This window comes from Columba livia, chromosome 1 (genome assembly GCF_036013475.1).
Source record: "Columba livia isolate bColLiv1 breed racing homer chromosome 1, bColLiv1.pat.W.v2, whole genome shotgun sequence".
Classification (NCBI taxonomy): domain Eukaryota; kingdom Metazoa; phylum Chordata; class Aves; order Columbiformes; family Columbidae; genus Columba; species Columba livia.
This window is the reverse complement of record NC_088602.1, coordinates 211,664,214-211,681,094: the sequence shown is the minus strand read 5'-3', so window position 1 is coordinate 211,681,094 and position 16,881 is coordinate 211,664,214. Positions and strand designations below refer to the sequence as shown.

At 66.7% G+C, this 16,881-nt stretch overlaps 2 protein-coding genes across 2 annotated transcripts; one reads left to right on the top strand and one right to left on the bottom strand.

Moving 5' to 3' along the window:
* The first annotated feature begins 3,615 nt into the window (after positions 1-3,615).
* On the top strand, positions 3,616-5,898 carry LOC135578266 (dromaiocalcin-1-like). Its single transcript, XM_065049470.1, has 5 exons — positions 3,616-3,892; positions 4,229-4,323; positions 4,400-4,543; positions 5,402-5,513; positions 5,616-5,898. Exons 1-5 carry the CDS (start codon positions 3,826-3,828, stop codon positions 5,693-5,695), a joined length of 498 nt encoding a protein of 165 aa, XP_064905542.1. The 5' UTR covers positions 3,616-3,825; the 3' UTR covers positions 5,696-5,898.
* Positions 5,899-7,795: 1,897 nt separating this feature from the next.
* LOC102093925 (C-type lectin Cal-like) lies at positions 7,796-11,609 on the bottom strand. Its single transcript, XM_065049467.1, has 6 exons — positions 11,392-11,609; positions 10,674-10,747; positions 9,198-9,328; positions 8,903-9,040; positions 8,224-8,338; positions 7,796-7,956 (listed from the first exon to the last, which is right to left on the bottom strand). The coding sequence occupies exons 1-6, from the start codon at positions 11,421-11,423 to the stop codon at positions 7,889-7,891; spliced, it is 558 nt and encodes a 185-aa protein (XP_064905539.1). The 5' UTR covers positions 11,424-11,609; the 3' UTR covers positions 7,796-7,888.
* Positions 11,610-16,881: the final 5,272 nt, after the last annotated feature.

Below are 16,881 nucleotides of genomic sequence, written 5' to 3'. Positions count from 1 at the left end.
GTCATCGCCGGATGAAGCGTGCGTGGGGCGGTGACGGGGACCGCGGAGCCGTGTCCCCAGGGAGCCGTGTCCCCGGTGACCGCGGAGCCGTGTCCCCAGGGAGCCGTGTCCCCGGTGAGCCATGTCCCCAGGGAGCCGTGTCCCCGGTCAGCCGTGTCCCCGGTCAGCCGTGTCCCCGGTCAGCAGTGTCCCTGGTCAGCAGTGTCCCCGGTGAGCTGAGTCCCTGGTCAGCCGTGTTCCTGGTCAGCCGTGTCCCCGGTCAGCCGTGTCCCCGGTCAGCCGTGTCCCTGGTCAGCAGTGTCCCCGGTGAGCTGAGTCCCTGGTCAGCCGTGTTCCTGGTCAGCCGTGTCCCCGGTCAGCCGTGTCCCCGGTCAGCCGTGTCCCTGGTCAGCAGTGTCCCCGGTGAGCTGAGTCCCTGGTCAGCCGTGTTCCTGGTCAGCTGTGTCCCCGGTCAGCCGTGTTCCTGGTCAGCCGTGTCCCCGGTCAGCCGTGTCCCCGGTCAGCCGTGTCCCCAGGGAGCCGTGTCCCTGGTCAGCCGTGTCCCCGGTCAGCCCTGTCCCTGGTCAGTCACGTCTCCCGTGAGCCGTGCCCGCCGGTGCCTGCGTGGCCCTGACGGGAGCGTGCAGCGGGGCATGGCGACAGGGACACGGCTCAGGGACACGGTGGCAGGGACACGCTCGGGGACACTCTGCACAGAACCCCTGGGCCGTGTCCGGTGGGACACCTCACCCTGTGCCCGCACCCCCAGACCGGCAGCACCCGCGGGTGGCTGCGGGGTGTGGGGGGTCCAGCCAGACCCACCTGCATGCACACCCTGCCTGCACACCCTGCCTGCACACCTGCTGCCTGCACACCCTGCCTGCACACCTGCTGCCTGCTGCCTGCACACCCCTGCCTGCACATCATACAACCAAACCCCTGCCTGCACACCTTGCCTGCACACCCTGCCTGCACACCCCTGCCTGCACATCGTACACCCAAACCCCTGCCTGCAGCCCTGTGCACACCCCACATGCACACCCCATGTGCACCCCCTGCACACACACCCCTGCCTGCACACCTTGTGCACACCTTGTGCACACCCTGCCTGCCTCCCCTCCTCCGCTGCCAGAACTGCCCGATGTCACCAGTGCAGAGTGACACAGTGAGGAGGTGACACCGCAGTGAACTCCCTGGAGCTGGCGCCAACTCTGCCCCCACCACGGGGTGCTGAGCGGGATCCCCCAAGGAGGGGGCGTGACCCCCCGCAGTGCACCCCAGCTCAGCCCAGGAGGGGCCTGAGAACCGTGGGGACACTGGGCACCAGCTGCCACCTGCCCACGCCAGCACCTGTCCCTTGGGGTGAGCACCTGTCACCCCCTGCCCTGGACCTGATGCTGGGTCACATCCTGCACCCTGACCCTGCACTGGGGCCATGTCCTGCACCCTGTGGTCCAGCTCCACAGCCCAGCCCAGCCCCACAGCCAGGGGTCCCCTAGAGCCCCCCTAAGTGCAGTGGGGACCGTGGAGGCCACAGGTGGCCATGCCAGGTCCACGGGGAGAGCAGGAGCTGCTGGAGCGTGTCTGGAGCCACAATCAGTGTCTGGAGCCCCGATCACTGTCTGGAGCTGCGCCTGGAGCTGCCGGTTCCTGCTCCCCTATCTGATCGCGCCACGGTCAGCGAGCCCAGCCCTGGCCCTGCGCCGCTCCCCGAACCTGCAGCGCCTGCACCCCCAGCCCAGCCCTGCTCGAGGGGCTGCGTGCCCAGGGGACAGCGCCGTGACAGGCTGCTCCCTCCCGGCACCCCCTGCTCCCCCAGGGGTCCCCATCACCCCGCTCCCCACACGGGTCCATCCTCTGCCAGCATTTGGCCCTTGCGTTGTGTCATGGTGAAGTGTGGCACTGCCTGGGGGTGCCAGGGTAGCAACCAGACCCCCACGCTGGCCGGAGCACAATGCGTGAGCTGTGCGTGCCCACACAGGAGCTGTGGGTGCTCACATTGCTGTGCTGGGTGCTCACACTAGAGCTATGGGTGCTCACACTCCTGTGGTGGGTGCTCACACTAGAGCTATGGGTGCTCACGCTGGAGCCGTGGGAGCTCACATTGCTGTGGTGGGTGCTCACACAGGAGCTGTGGGTGCTCACTCCGGTGTGGTGGGTGCTCACACGGGAGCTGTGGGTGCTCACATCAGAGCCACAGGAGCTCACTCTGGTGTGGTGGGTGCTCACATTGCTGTGGCGGGTACTCACACTGGAGCTATGGGTGCTCATACCAGAGCTATGGGTGCTCACACCAGAGCTATGGGTGCTCACACTGGAGCCGTGGGTGCTCACACCAGAGCTATGGGTGCTCACATCAGAGCTATGGGTGCTCACACTGGAGCCGTGGGTGCTCACACCAGAGCTATGGGTGCTCACATCAGAGCTATGGGTGCTCACACTGGAGCCGTGGGTGCTCACACCACAGCCGTGGGTGCTCACACCAACATGGTATGTCCCACAGGACACCCCAGGCGGTGCTAGGCAGTGCCCAGCACCGAGGGGACAGTGCGGTGAGGTGCAGCCCTGGGCTGTGCACCCTCGTTGAGCTCAGTACCATCTGGTACACAGACATGAGCAGGGCTCTGCCAGGATGGTCCCTGTGACACCTGGGGACAGTGAGTGGGGCCAGGGCTGGTGGTGCTGCCAGACTGACGCTGCATCCAGCGCAGCCCTGCCCCCTGTGCCAGTTGGTGTTGCTTCCCTGGGGGTGCAGGGAGGGAGGCAGCACTCAGGGGTGCAGAGAAGGGCCAGCACCCCAGGGTGCCTGGGGGCTCAGTTGGTGGGGCCAGGACCATGGGTCTTGGCTGAGCACGGGGCTGGGAGCTCCTGATGTGTTTGGGAGCATCGCCCACAGTGGGTGACAGTGGGACTTGCTGCTGGGGATGCAGAGGTGGCCCTTGGATGGGGGGCTCTGCTATGAGGTCCTGGGTGGCACTGGCTGCTGGCATTGATGGGGACCACGGGGACATCCATCCAGGGCCTGGCGTCTTGGGGTGTTCAGACAAGGGGGGCCCAGGTTGGGGTCTGGCTGGGGCTGTGCCCGCTCTGGGACTCCTGCCCGTGCGTGGTGATGCGGAGCCATGGGGCGGCTACCTCGCCTTTGATGTGGCTGCCAGGAGTGGGTGCCACTCGCCCCGTCCCCCACGCCACCCGACGCCCCGGCCGCAGCACCTATAAATGCACCGGAGCGGCTGCGGCTGCTCCAGCCGGGCACATCACCACGTAGACGCTCTCGCAGGTGCTGGGGGTGCTTGGGGGTGGTGGGCACTGGGGTGGTGGGTGCTGGGGTGATGGGTGCTGGTGTAAGCGGTGGGTGCTGGGGTGGTGGGTGCTGGGGCAGATGGTGGGTTCTGGGGTGGTGGGTGCTGGGGGTGCTTGGGGGTGGTGGGCACTGGGGTGGTGGGTGCTGGGGTGATGGGTGCTGGTGTAAGTGGTGGGTGCTGGGGTGGTGGGTGCTGGGGCAGTTGGTGGGTTCTGGGGTGGTGGGTGCTGGGGTAAGCGGTGGGTGCAGAGGTGGTGGGTTCTGGGATGGTGGGTGCTGGGGCAGATGATGGGTTCTGGGGTGGTGGGTGCTGGGGTAAGCGGTGGGTGCAGAGGTGGTGGGTTCTGGGATGGTGGGTGCTGGGGCAGATGATGGGTTCTGGGGTGGTGGGTGCTGGGGTAAGCGGTGGGTGCTGGGGTGGTGGGTGCTGGGGCAGGTGGTGGGTTCTGGGATAGTGGGTGGGTGCTGGGGCAGGCGGTGGGTGCCCTGGCCAGCCCCACACCCCACTCCAGCCACCCTTTTCTCTGCAGGGAAGGGAGAGGATGGGAGCAGCTGCTGTCCTGGGGCTCTGCCTGCTCGGCTGCCTGGCCCTGCACCCCTCACTGCCAGGTGACCCCTGCCTGCACCCTGCCCGCACCCTGCCCTGCCCGACCCCTGTCCTGGGCCTTTTGCCCCCGTTTCCCCTCCCTGTCTCGCTGCCTGCCCTCCCTGCCCTCCCTGCCCTCCCTGCCCTGCCTGCCCTGCCTGCCCTGCCGTCCACAGCTCCCTACGCAACCCGGGGATGCACAGGGGGCACCAGGGGCTCCCCGAAGCACGGGGGCTCTGGAGCAGCCCCCCCTGGGCAGAGGCCGGGGATGCCCTGAGCCCCCCGGGTGGCGGCTGTGGCTGGTGCTGGGGGGGGGTCCCGGTGCAGCCCCTCACCCCACTGCCCCCCCCACCCCGCAGGGGCGCAGGCCAACAAGTGTCCCCGGAGCTGGCTGGACTTCAGGGGACACTGCTACGGGTACTTCGGGCGGGAGCTCAGCTGGAGGAAGGCAGAGGTAAGTGCTGGGGGGTCCCGGCCCCCGCTGTGCGGGCAGCGCTGCCGGCCCCCCCCGACCCGCCTGTCCCGGGCAGGCTTGGTGCAAGGCCACCCGCGGGGGGTGTCACCTGGCCTCGCTGCACACGCCCGAGGAGCACCGCGCCCTGGCGGCCTTCATCGCCCAGCGCCAGCACCGCGACGAGGAGGAGGAGAGCGTCTGGATCGGCCTCTACCACCGCGTGAGCGGCCCCTGCCCGCCGCTGCCTGTCCCGCTGCCTGTCCGCTGCCTGCCGCTGCCTGTGCACTGCCTGTGCGCTGCCTGCCGCTGCCTGTGCACTGCCTGTGCGCTGCCTGCCCCGCTGCCTGTGCACTGCCTGCCCCACTGCCTGTGTGCTGCCTGTGCACTGCCTGCACCGCTGCCTGTGTGCTACCTGCCCTGCTGCCTGCACCGCTGCCTGCACACTGCCCGCAACACTGCCTGCCCTGCTGCCTGCACCGCTGCCTGTGCACTGCCTGCCCTTCTGTCCTGCTGCCTGCACCACTGCCCACACCGCTGCCGGCACCACTGCCTGCCCTGCTGCCTGCACCGCTGCCTGTGTGCTGCCTGCCCAGCTGCCTGCACCGCTATCTGTGCGCTGCCTGCCCTGCTGCCTGCACCACTGCCTGCACCACTGCCTGCCCCGCTGCCTGCCCTGCTGTCTGCCCCACTGCCTGCAGCTCCCCCCGTGTTCCTCGGGCGTCACGACCCCAACGCTGTGCCCAGGGCCCATCCCACGCGTGCCCGTGCCCCCCGTCCCACAGAGCTGCCCGTCCCATCCCTGCCATGCCTGTCCCTGCCCTGCCCACCCCTGTCCCTGCCCATCCCTGCGCGCATCCACCCACGTTCCTGCACTGCCCGTGTCCGTCCGTCCGTCCTGTACCCGTCTGCACCTCCCCGCGCTGGCTGCCGTTTGCCCCGCCTCAGCAGCCCCCGCACCGCGGCCCAGCCCCGCGTCCCCCGCGTCCCCCGTGTCCCCTGTGCCGCTCATGTCCCCTGTGCCACTCATGTCCCCGGCGACCCCCGTGTCCCCCGTGGCGCTCATGTCCCCCGTGTCCAGCCCCAGAGCCAGGCCTGGATGTGGGTGGACGGGTCCCCCAAGCGCTACTCGGCCTGGGAGGGGGACGATTTCCCGCGGGGGCGGCTGTGCGCGGCGCTGGAGGACTCCGCGGGTGAGCGGGGACCGCGGGCTGGGGGGGCGGCACCGCCGGGGGGGGCGGAGGGGACGGGAGAGGCTCCCCCGGCCCCCCAGCGCGCCCTCCGCTTCCCCGCAGGTTTCATGTCCTGGGAGGACGATTCCTGCGGCGACAGGAAACCCTTCGTCTGCAAATACAGAGCCCAGGGGGGGCCCTGAGGCAGCGCCCGGATGCGCCCGCACGCCGTGTGCCCCTGCGGCACACCCCAAATCCCCGGACCCTGCACCCCATTGCGGCGTGCAGCACACCCAGACCCGGGCCCCCAAACCCCTGCCCCACTGCACCCCTCACAGCCCCCCCAAACCCCTCTGCCCCACTGCAGCCCTCACAGCACCCCCAAACACCTCTGCCCTACTGCACCCCTCACAGCCCCCCCAAACCCCTGCCCCACTGCACCCCTCACAGCCCCCCCAAACCCCTGCCCCACTGCACCCCTCACAGCCCCCCCCAAACACCTCTGCCCCACTGCACCCCTCACAGCCCCCCCAAACACCTCTGCCCCACTGCACCCCTCACAGCCCCCCCAAACCCCTGCCCCACTGCACCCCTCACAGCCCCCCCAAACCCCTGCCCCACTACACCCCTCACAGCCCCCCCAAACCCCTTTGCCTCACTGCACCCCTCACAGCCCCCCCATACCCCTCTGCCCCACTGTACCCCTCACAGCACCCCCAACCCCCAAACTGCGCTGTCGCCTTGCCCCCAGACACCCCTCCCGGCCCCCCCTCCCTGGCCGCGGAGGGACCCCACAATAAAGTGCCTCGAAGCACCGTGGCCCCGCGTGTTCCTCCGCCGCGTCCGTGGCCCCCGCGCTGCCCACCCCGCACAACGTCCCCCCAGGGGACACCCCGGGGGACGGGACCCGGCAGCGCTGCGTGTCCCCACCGGCCCGGCCCGGGGAAGGGGACAAAGCGGAGCGGGACACAGCCCAGGGCAGGGACACCCCGGCCCTTCAGCCCACGGACCAGGGGGTCCGCGCCCCCCGCACGCGGGAACAGCGTGGGGAGCGGGGGGCACCGCTAGGTGACCGCGGGGCCGTTCCCGTGGGTCCGTGCCCGGGTGTGTGCGGGGGCGCAAACCAGCAGCAGGGACCCCGATGTTCCAGCCGCCCCCCCGCACCGGTTTTGTACCGGTTTTTCTCCGTTTTATGGTCAAAATAAAGGCCGGGACGGTTCCGCCGCTGCCATCGACAGGGAGGGGGACAGGTGCTGGCACCGTGCTGCCGGGGTGTCCCCAAGGCAGGAGTGTCCCAAAGGGAGGAAATGTCCCCAGGGCAGGTGTGCCCAGTGACAGGAGGTGTCCCCAGGGCAGGAGATGTCCCCAATGGCAGGAGGTGTCCTCATCTCAGGACATGTCCCCATGGCAGGAGGTGTGTCCAGCAGGTCATGTCCCCACAGCAGCAAGTGTCCCCAGAGCAGTAGCTGTCCCCAAGACAAGAGGTGTCCCCAGGGCAGTGGGTGACCCCAAGGCAGTGAGTGTCCCCAGGGCAGGAGGTGTCCCCAGGGCAGTGGGTGTCCCCAAGGCAGTGAGTGTCCCCAGGGCAGTGGGTGTCCCCAGGGCAGTGGGTGTCCCCAAGGCAGTGAGTGTCCCCAGGGCAGTGTGTGTCCCCAAGGCAGTGGGTGTCCCCAGGGCAGGAGGTGTCCCCAGGGCAGGAGGTGTCCCCAGGGCAGTGGGTGTCCCCAAGGCAGTGGGTGTCCCCAGGGCAGGAGGTGTCCCCAGGGCAGTGGGTGTCCCCAAGGCAGTGGGTGTCCCCAGGGCAGTGGGTGTCCCCAAGGCAGTGAGTGTCCCCAGGGCAGGAGGTGTCCCCAGGGCAGTGGGTGTCCCCAAGGCAGTGAGTGTCCCCAGGGCAGGAGGTGTCCCCAGGGCAGTGGGTGTCCCCAAGGCAGTGAGTGTCCCCAGGGCAGGAGGTGTCCCCAGGGCAGTGGGTGTCCCCAAGGCAGTGGGTGTCCCCAGGGCAGAAGGTGTCCCCAGGGCAGTGGGTGTCCCCAAGGCAGTGGGTGTCCCCAGGGCAGAAGGTGTCCCCAGGGCAGTGGGTGTCCCCAAGGCAGTGGGTGTCCCCAGGGCAGAAGGTGTCCCCAGGGCAGTGGGTGTCCCCAAGGCAGTGAGTGTCCCCAGGGCAGGAGGTGGCCCCATGTCAGGAGGTGCCCATCCCCTGGCCTTGGGGCTGGACACCAGCCATGCGTGGCACAGGTGGCTTTGGTGGTGGCACTGCCCGTGCCCACGCGTGGAGGGAGCAGACGGGCACAGGTGGGTGCTGGGTGCTCAAGCCAAGGTTTATTTCTGGGGACAGACTGGGGGGCCCACAGGGAGGGGCGCGGAGACCTCCCCGGTGCCGGGGGTCCGGCCGCCCCTCAGAGCTCGTGCTGGCACAGGAAGGGGAACCTGTCGTTGCAGGGGTAGTCATGCCAGAGCTTGAAACCTGGAGGGGGCAAAGGGTCACCCCGAGCCTGCCAACCCCCCCACACTGCCCCTGCACCTCCGTCACCCTCCCACCACCCCAACTCCATCACCCCTCTTATCTCCATCAAACCCCCCGTACATCATCCCCACCTCCACCACATCCCCACCGCCCCTTTTAGCCCCATCATCCCCACCTCCATCACCCCCCTTTACCACTGGACACCCCAACTGTCCGGCGGTGGCGGGGGTACTGGGGGTGCAGGGGTGGCCCCCCGCCCCGGCTCACCCGAGAGGCTGTCCAGCACCACGCAGTCCTCCCTGTTCCACAGGTTGTTGGGCTGTCCCCGCGCCCAGCTGGTGTAGTCGAGGGTGGACTGGTCCGTCCACTTCCAGCCGCGGTTCTGCGGGATGGGGTGACCAGCGTGGGGTCAGGGGGTGACCACGGTGGGGTCAGTGGTTGCCAAGGAATGGGGATCAGGGGCTGCCCAGGTTGGGGTCAGTGGGTGCCCAGAGGCGTCAGGGGGTGCCTGGGGTGGGGTAGTGGGTGCCCAGGTTGGGGTCAGTGGGTGCCCATGGGGGTCAGTGGGTGCCCAGGGTGAAGTCAGTGGGTGCCCAGGGATGGGGTCAGGGGGTGCCTGGGGTGGAGTCAGGGAGTGCCCGATGATGGATTTTGTGGGTGCCAAGGGTTGGGGGTCAGTGGGTACCCGGGGTGGGGTCAGTGGGTGGCCAGGGGTGTCAGTGGGTGCCTGGTGATGGGTTCAGTGGGTGCCAACGGATGAGGTCAGTGGGTGCCCAGGGATGGGGTCAGTGGTTGCCAAGGAATGGGGGTCAGTGAGTGCCCGTGGGGGTCAGTGGGTGCCCAGGGGAGTCAGGAGGTGCCCACGCTGGGGTCAGTGGGTGCCCAGGGGTTTCAGGGGGTGCCCGGGACAGGGCCCCCATGCAGAGGTGCATCCCCTGACACTCACGTGCTCCTCGTCGTGCAGCCCGAGCCACACGTTTTGACTGTCCTTTTGGCTGGAGACGTACTGGGCGAGGACCCTGGTGGTCCCTTGGCTGTGGATGGAGGCCAGGTGCCCCTTGGGGCCGTAGCGCTTGCATTCCGCCTGGGGGGGGCACGGGCGGTCAGCACCCCCGCACAGACCGCCGGGTGGGGGGAGCGCAGCAGAGCCCCCCAGGCTGCAGCCCCTGCGCGGGGTCCTGCTCCTGTCCGGGCTGATCCCCCCTGGGGACCCCCCGGGGACACCCGGTGCCAGCACCAACCTCGGCGTCGGCCCAGGTCTTCCTCTGGACGAAGTACCCGTAGCAGAAGCCGCGGTGGTACAGCCAGTTGAGGGGGCAGCTGGCGGCCCCCTTCCGTGCGGGGGCAGAGCCGGGGCGGGCAGCCAGGGCACCTTCCGCACACGGGTGGAGCTGTCACCGGGTCACCGTCCCACGGGAGGGGGCATCCGCCACCAACCCACAGCCCGTGGCCCCCGCCGTGGGGGGAGCCCGACTGTCTGCTGGGTGTGGGGCCGGAGGGCGCCGCCCCCCCAGCACCCACCCGGCACCACCCACATCCTGCGAAACCCCACCAGGGGCGCCCTCACCCAGGGGGAACCCACCCAGTGGAACTCGCACCCGCGGGCACCCCCACCCAGGGGGAACCCACCCAGTGGAACTCGCACCCACGGGCATCCCCACCCAGGGGGACCCCACCCAGGGGGACCCCCAACAATGCCCCCCCAGGCTCTGCCATGCCCTGGGCAGGGTGCGGGGGGACACAGACAGGTCTGGGCACGGGGGGGCTGCCACGGGGTGGGCAGTGGGAGTGAGGGGTCAAGGAGACCAAGACTGGGGATCAGGGGATGTGGATCAGGGATTGGGAATCGGGAATCAGAGATCGAGGATCAGGGGTGAGGGATCAGGGGTTTGGGATCAGGGGTTTGGGATCAGTGACTGGGGATGGGGGATCAGAGATGGGGGATCAGGGATTGGGGATCAGGGATCAGGAATTGGGGATCAGGGGTCTGGGATTAGGGACTGGGGTTCAGGGATCAGGGCCTGGGGAGGAGGCAGCAGGGTCAGGGCTGGGGCTGTGCTGGGCTGAGTGCTGCTGCCCGGGGTGGGGATTGTCCCCCTGTCCTGGGGTTGATATTGTTCCCCTATCCCCGGGGTGGGATTGTCCCCCTGTCCCCGGGATGGGCATTGTCCCCCTGTCCTGGGGTGGGGATTGTCCCCCTGTCCCCGGGATGGGCATTGTCCCCCTGTCCTGGGGTGGGGATTGTCCCCCTGTCCCGGGGTGGGATTGTCCCTAGGGTGGGCATTGTCCCCTTGTCCCTGAGATGGGCATTGTCCCTCTGCCCTGGGGTGGGGATTGTCCCCCTGTCCTGGGGTGAACATTGTCCCCCTGTCCTGGGGTGGGCATTGTCCCGCTGTCCTGGGGTGGATATTGTCCCCCTGTCCCCGGGGTGGGCATTGTCCCCCTGTCCTGGGGTTGATATTGTCCCCCTGTCCCCGGGGTGGGCATTGTCCCCCTGTCCTGGGGTGGGATTGTCCCCCTGTCCTGGGGTGGATATTGTCCCCCTGTCCTGGGGTGAACATTGTCCCCCTGTCCTGGGGTGGGCATTGTCCCGCTGTCCTGGGGTGGATATTGTCCCCCTGTCCCCGGGGTGGGCATTGTCCCCCTGTCCTGGGATGGGGCTTGTCCCCCTGTCCCTGGGGTGGATATTGTCCCCCTGTCCCCATGCAGGGACTCACCTGGCAGCGCTGCAGCGAGGAGCAGGCAGCCCAGCAGGAGTGGGGACAGCAGGGACCCCCTGGTCATCCCACTGCTGTGGGAGAGAGGGGGACATGGACTGAGCGGGGACGGGCACCCACAGCACTGGCTGCTCGGGGCTCCTGCCCGCTGGGAAATGGGGACACGGGGACCATCTACCCCCCGGGATAGGGGGCAAGGGGTACCCAGCTCCATACTGGGATGGAGGGCAGGGGGTCTCCAGCTCCATACTGGGATGGAGGGCAGGGGACGCCCAGCTCCATACTGGGATGGAGGGCAGGGGACGCCCAGCTCCATACTGGGATGGAGGGCAGGGGGTACCCAGCTCCATACTGGGATGGAGGGCAGGGGGTACCCAGCTCCATACTGGGATGGAGGGCAGGGGACGCCCAGCTCCATACTGGGATGGAGGGCAGGGGACGCCCAGCTCCATACTGGGATGGAGGGCAGGGGACGCCCAGCTCCATACTGGGATGGAGGGCAGGGGACGCCCAGCTCCATACTGGGATGGAGGGCAGGGGGTACCCAGCTCCATACTGGGATGGAGGGCAGGGGACGCCCAGCTCCATACTGGGGTGGAGGGCAGGGGGTACCCAGCTCCATACTGGGATGGAGGGCAGGGGACGCCCAGCTCCATACTGGGATGGAGGGCAGGGGATGCCCAGCTCCATACTGGGACGGGGGGCAGGGAACACTCACCAGCCGGCTCCCAGGTGCAGGGTGGCTGACATGTCTCCGAATGAGTGACCCACGTCCCAGGGGTGTCCCCAGGTCAGTCTGTCTGTCAGGCAAGGGCTGTGCTGGCAGGACCTCCCCAGGTCAGGCACCCGCTGCTTTTATGTCTGTGGGGTGGGACAGGACATTGGGACACACGGCCACTTCTGCTTTCCTGGAATGGTTGTTATCACAACTTCTCTGCCCTGCCCTGAACAAGGGCTCCCAGTGCTCCCAGTGAGACCAGCACGGCCTCCTGGCTGCTCCCACACCCCGCTCAGCCCACAGACACCTCTGGGGCAGCAGCATCCCTGGGGATACCAGCATCCCTGGGGCAGCAGCATCCCTGGGGACACCAGCATCCCTGGGGCAGCAGCATCCCTGGGGACAGCAGCATCCCTGGGGACACCAGCATCCATGAGGACAGCAGCATCCCTGGGGACACCGCAATCCATGGGGACAGCAGCATCCCTGGGGCAGCAGCATCCCTGGGGACACCAGCATCCCTGGAGACACCAGCATCCCTGGGGCAGCAGCATCCCTGGGGACAGCAGCATCCCTGGGGACACCGCCATCCATGGGGACAGCAGCATCCCTGGGGCAGCAGCATCCCTGGGGACACCAGCATCCCTGGGGACACCAGCATCCCTGGGGTCACCAGCATCCCTGGGGACACCAGCATCCATGGGGACAGCAGCATCCATGGGGACAGCAGCATCCCTGGGGACACCACCATCCATGGGGACAGCAGCATCCCTGGGGCAGCAGCATCCCTGGGGACACCAGCATCCCTGGAGACAGCAGCATCCCTGGGGACACCAGCATCCCTGGGGACACCAGCATCCCTGGGGACGTCAGCATCTCTGGGGACGCAGCATCCCTGGGGCAGCAGCATCCCTGGGGAAACAGCATCCCTGGGGCAACAGCATCCCTGGAGACAGCAGCATCTCTGGGGACACCAGCATCCCTAGATGAGGTTACACAGTAACATGACATAATATTGATATAATGATATGTAATTATTCTTTTAATATATGCATTACAGACATATATAAAAAATAACGATTATAAGAGGGAAAGGCAATTAGGGGATTTTCCCCCAAAACCCATCTTCGCCCTGGCGCTCCCGCTGCCCGTGGTGGTGTCCGGACCACAGGGCAACCAGGAGCGAGGTGGGACCGGGATGTGATGTGTAGGAGCCTGTATATGTTGTGGAGGAGCCTGTATATGCTGTGTAGGAACCTGCATACGCTGTGTCTGAGCTCAGGTATGCTGTGTAGGAGCCCATGAGTATTGGACATAAGCCCATCTGTGTCGTGTAGGAGACCGCATATGTTGTGTAGGGGCCTGTACATGTTGCGTAAGAGCCCATACATGTTGTGTAGGTGCCCGTATATGTTGTGTAGGAGCCGGTATATGTTGTGTAGGGGCCTGTACATGTTGTGTAAGAGCCCATACATGTTCTGTAGGTGCCCGTATATGTTGTGTAAGAGCCTGTATATGTTGTGTGAGTGCCAGTGTATGTTGTGTAGGAGCCTGTATATGCTGAACGGCAGCCCATATGTGTTGTGTAGGAGTCCATACGTGTTGTGGAGGAGCCTGTATGTGTTGCACAGGAGCCCATTTATCTTCTGTAGGTGTCCATTTGTGTTGCATAGGAGCCCATCTGTCTTGTGTAGGTGCCTGTATACGTTGTCTAGATGCCTGTACAGGTTGTGTAGGTGCCTGTACACATTGTGTAGGTGCCTGTACATGTTGTGTAGGTGTCTGTATAGGTTGTGTAGGTGCCTGTACACGTTGTGTAGGTGTCTGTACAGGCTGTGCGGGGCCCGTGGGGCTGTCAGCACTCTGTTCCCTCTCCCTCTCATGTTTGGGATGCTGGGGGGGCAGCTGCAATCACCCCGACACCCCCATGGCCCCCACGGACACCCCGTCCCTGCTCCAGCACCAAGCCCCCAGCAACGTGGCCAGGGAGGCAAGGGCCCATCACCATAACCAAAAACGGGGTCCCCCACCCCAGCTCCAAACCCGGGTCCCCCCGGCCCCAACACTTGGGGCTTTATCAGCCCCATCATCTCCCCCTTTCACAAGCCTGTGGCCAGGGCCGGTTCTGACCATTGTGGCCCCAAAGGCGGCTGCTCATCCGCCCCACCCCTGGGTCCCCCCGCACCCCTGGGTCCCATCCCCCCTGCAGTGCTGGTCCAGCTCTGGGTCCTCAGCACAGGACACACAGGGACCTGCTGGAGAGGGGCCAGAGCAGCCCCAGGAATGACCCGAGGCTGGAACAGCTCTGCTGGGGACAGGTGAGAGAGCTGGGCTGTTCAGCTGGAGAACAGAAGCTCCAGGAGACCTTAGTGCGGCCTTTCCGGACTGAAAAGGAGCCGAGAAGAAAGAAGGGGACAGACTTTTGAGCAGGGCCTGTTGTGACAGGACAAGGGGTGATGGTTTAAACTAAAGGAGGGAGATTCAGGCTGGACATGAAGAAGGAATTGTTGCCCTGAGGGTGGTGAGAGCCTGGCCCAGGTTCCCAGAGAGGTGGTGGCTGAACCATCCCTGAGACATCCCAGGCCAGGCTGGACGGGGCTCTGAGCACCCTGAGCTGGTGAAGATGTCCCTGCGCATGGCAGGGGGACTGGGGGGGCTGGGAAGGGCCCTTCAACACAAACCATCTGTGGTTCTGTGATCCCACCCCATCCCTCCCCTCCGTCGCCACTTCCAGTGACCCCATCCCCATCCCCAGGTGTTTTCCATCCCTTGTTCTGTGATCACCTCTGTGTAGTCCCCCCCCACCAAGCATCCCCTGTACATGCAGAGCCCGCCCCGACAGCTGTTAACGTCATGCCGGGGGGGTCACCGGCTGCTGCCGCAGCCGCTACCAACTTCTCCTTTCCCCGAAGGGCCGTTCCTTATCAGCGGTTCTGCTGCTCTTATCAAAACTGCCGCTGCCTCCCGATAAGGATTGACCCTTCCTCACCAGTGTTTCCATTACACACAGCTTGCCCTTCCGCTGCTCCAGCGGCGCCAAAGGGGGGTGCCAAACCCCACAGTGGGTGCCAAACCCCGCACCTGGGTGCTGAGACCCATGGTCTGCCCCCCATCCCAGTATGGAGCTGGGCATCCCCTGCCCCCCCGTCCCAGTATGGAGCTGGGCACCCCCTGTGCCACATCCCAGTATGGAGCTGGGCATCCCCTGCCCCCCATCCCAGTATGGAGCTGGGCACCCCCTGTGCCCCATCCAAGTATGGAGCTGGGCACCCCCTGTGCCACATCCCAGTATGGAGCTGGGCATCCCCTGCCCCCCATCCCAGTATGGAGCTGGGCATCCCCTGCCCCCCATCCCAGTATGGAGCTGGGCACCCCCTGTGCCACATCCCAGCATGGAGCTGGGCATCCCCTCCCCTCCATCCCACTATGGAGCTGGGCATCCCCTGTTCCAGTATAGAGCTGGGCACCCCTGCCCTTTGTCCCAGTATGGACCTGAGCATCCTTTGCCCCCCATCCCAGTATAGAGTTGGGCACCACTGCCCTTTGTCCCAGCACAGAGCTGGGCATCCCCTGCGCCCCATCCCAGTATGGAGCTGGGTACCCCCTGCCCTCCATCCCAGTATGGAGGTGGGTACCCCCTGCACCCCATCCCGAGGCGTGAGTGGCCCCGACGAGCCCCATTTCCCAGCAGGACAGCCCCCCCCAGCACCCCTGTCACTGGGTGCTGTCGCTGCCCAGGTGCGAGCGCGGGGACGCGTGGCAGGATGGTGTCAGGGCCACGCGAGTCCGCAGACGAAAGCCGGACGCGCGGGGCCGGGGAGGCTCTTTCATGGTGCCCAGGCGCGTCCCCGGCTCCGTCACCGGCAGCCGAGCGCGGCCGCCCCTTCGCGGGGCGATGACGGGGCGTCCCCGCCGCGGTGCCATCAAAGGAGCGGCGGGCCACGGGCCACTGAGCGTCTGCGTCCGTGGGCGCCGGCTGCGTCAGCCCCGCTCGCTGTGGGGCAGGGAGGACACTGCGGGTGGCTCACGGGTGCCGCCCCCACCTCCGCACCCGCTCAGGATGCCCCCCCGGGCCGCAGCGGGGCTCCCGGCGGCCCGAGCCGGTGCCCGGGTCGTGCTGAGCGCCCGCAGGGATGCGGGCGAGTTCCTGCAACCCCAGCCTGGCAGGCTGCACCCCCGCAGCGGGCTGTCCCGGCTGCAGGGCATCCCCTGCCCCAGCCTGCAGACACGGCAGCCCAGGAGCCCAGAGCCCTGCACCCTGCACCCTGAAACCCTGCACCCTGAAAGCCTGCACCCCTGCACCCCTGCACCCCACACCCTGAAACCCTGCACCCCTGTGCCCTGCACCCTTCACCCCTGTGCCCTGCTAACTGAAAGCCTGCACCTCTGCACCCTGCATCCCTGTGCCCTACAACCGGGAACCCTGCACCCGTGCAACCTGCATTGCTGCACCCTGCACCTGTGTGCCTGCACCCCTCTGTCCTGCACCCATGCACCCCTGTGCTCCTGCGCCCTGCACCCCTGTGGCCTGCACCCCTGCGCCCTGCACCCCGAGCCCCTGCACCCCTGTGCCCCTGCCCCCTGCACCCTGAACCCCTGTGCTCTGCACCAGTGCACCCTGCACTCCTGCCCCCTGCACCCCTGTGATCCTGCAGCCCTGCACCCTGCATCTGTGCACCCTGCACTCCTGCACTCTGCATCCCTGCGCCACTAACCCCTGCACCCCGCACCCCTGCTCTGTGCACCCCTACATCCTGCTCACTACACCCTGCACCTTGCACTCCAGCACCAGTGCACTGCACATCATGCACCCTGCACCCAACACTCTGCATTCTGCTTATCCCTGTAACCGTGCATCCGCACATGCTGCACCCCTATATCCTGCACCCCTGTAACCTGCACCCCACACCTCTGCACCCAGACTCCTGTACCCACGTCCCCGGTTCCTCACACCCTGCACCCCGGCATCCCCGCACCTTGCACCCTGCACTGCACAGCTGGCACACCTGGCTGGGCCAGGGGCACCAGACGGGGGTCACAGAGTCACCCCCACCCTGAGCAAATGGACAGGTGCACACACACACACACGTGCACAGGCACACACAGGTGCACACACACACCTGGCCGTGCACAGGTACACATGGACACATGCACACACATGTGCACAGGCACACATGACCATGCACAGGTACACACGGACACGTACACACACACACATGTGCACAGGTACACATAGACAGGTGCACACACACATGTGCACAGGTACACATGGACAGGTGCACACACACAGAGCCATGCACAGGTGCACACACACACACACACACGTGCACAGGCACAAATGGACACGTGCACACACACGCGTGTGCTGTGCCAGAACAAACACAACCCCCATCCTCTCCGTGCACACTTGTGTGCACACATGTGCCCCACACGTACACATAGTGCACACATGAACACATACACAGTACGTGCACACAGATGCCCCTTGCG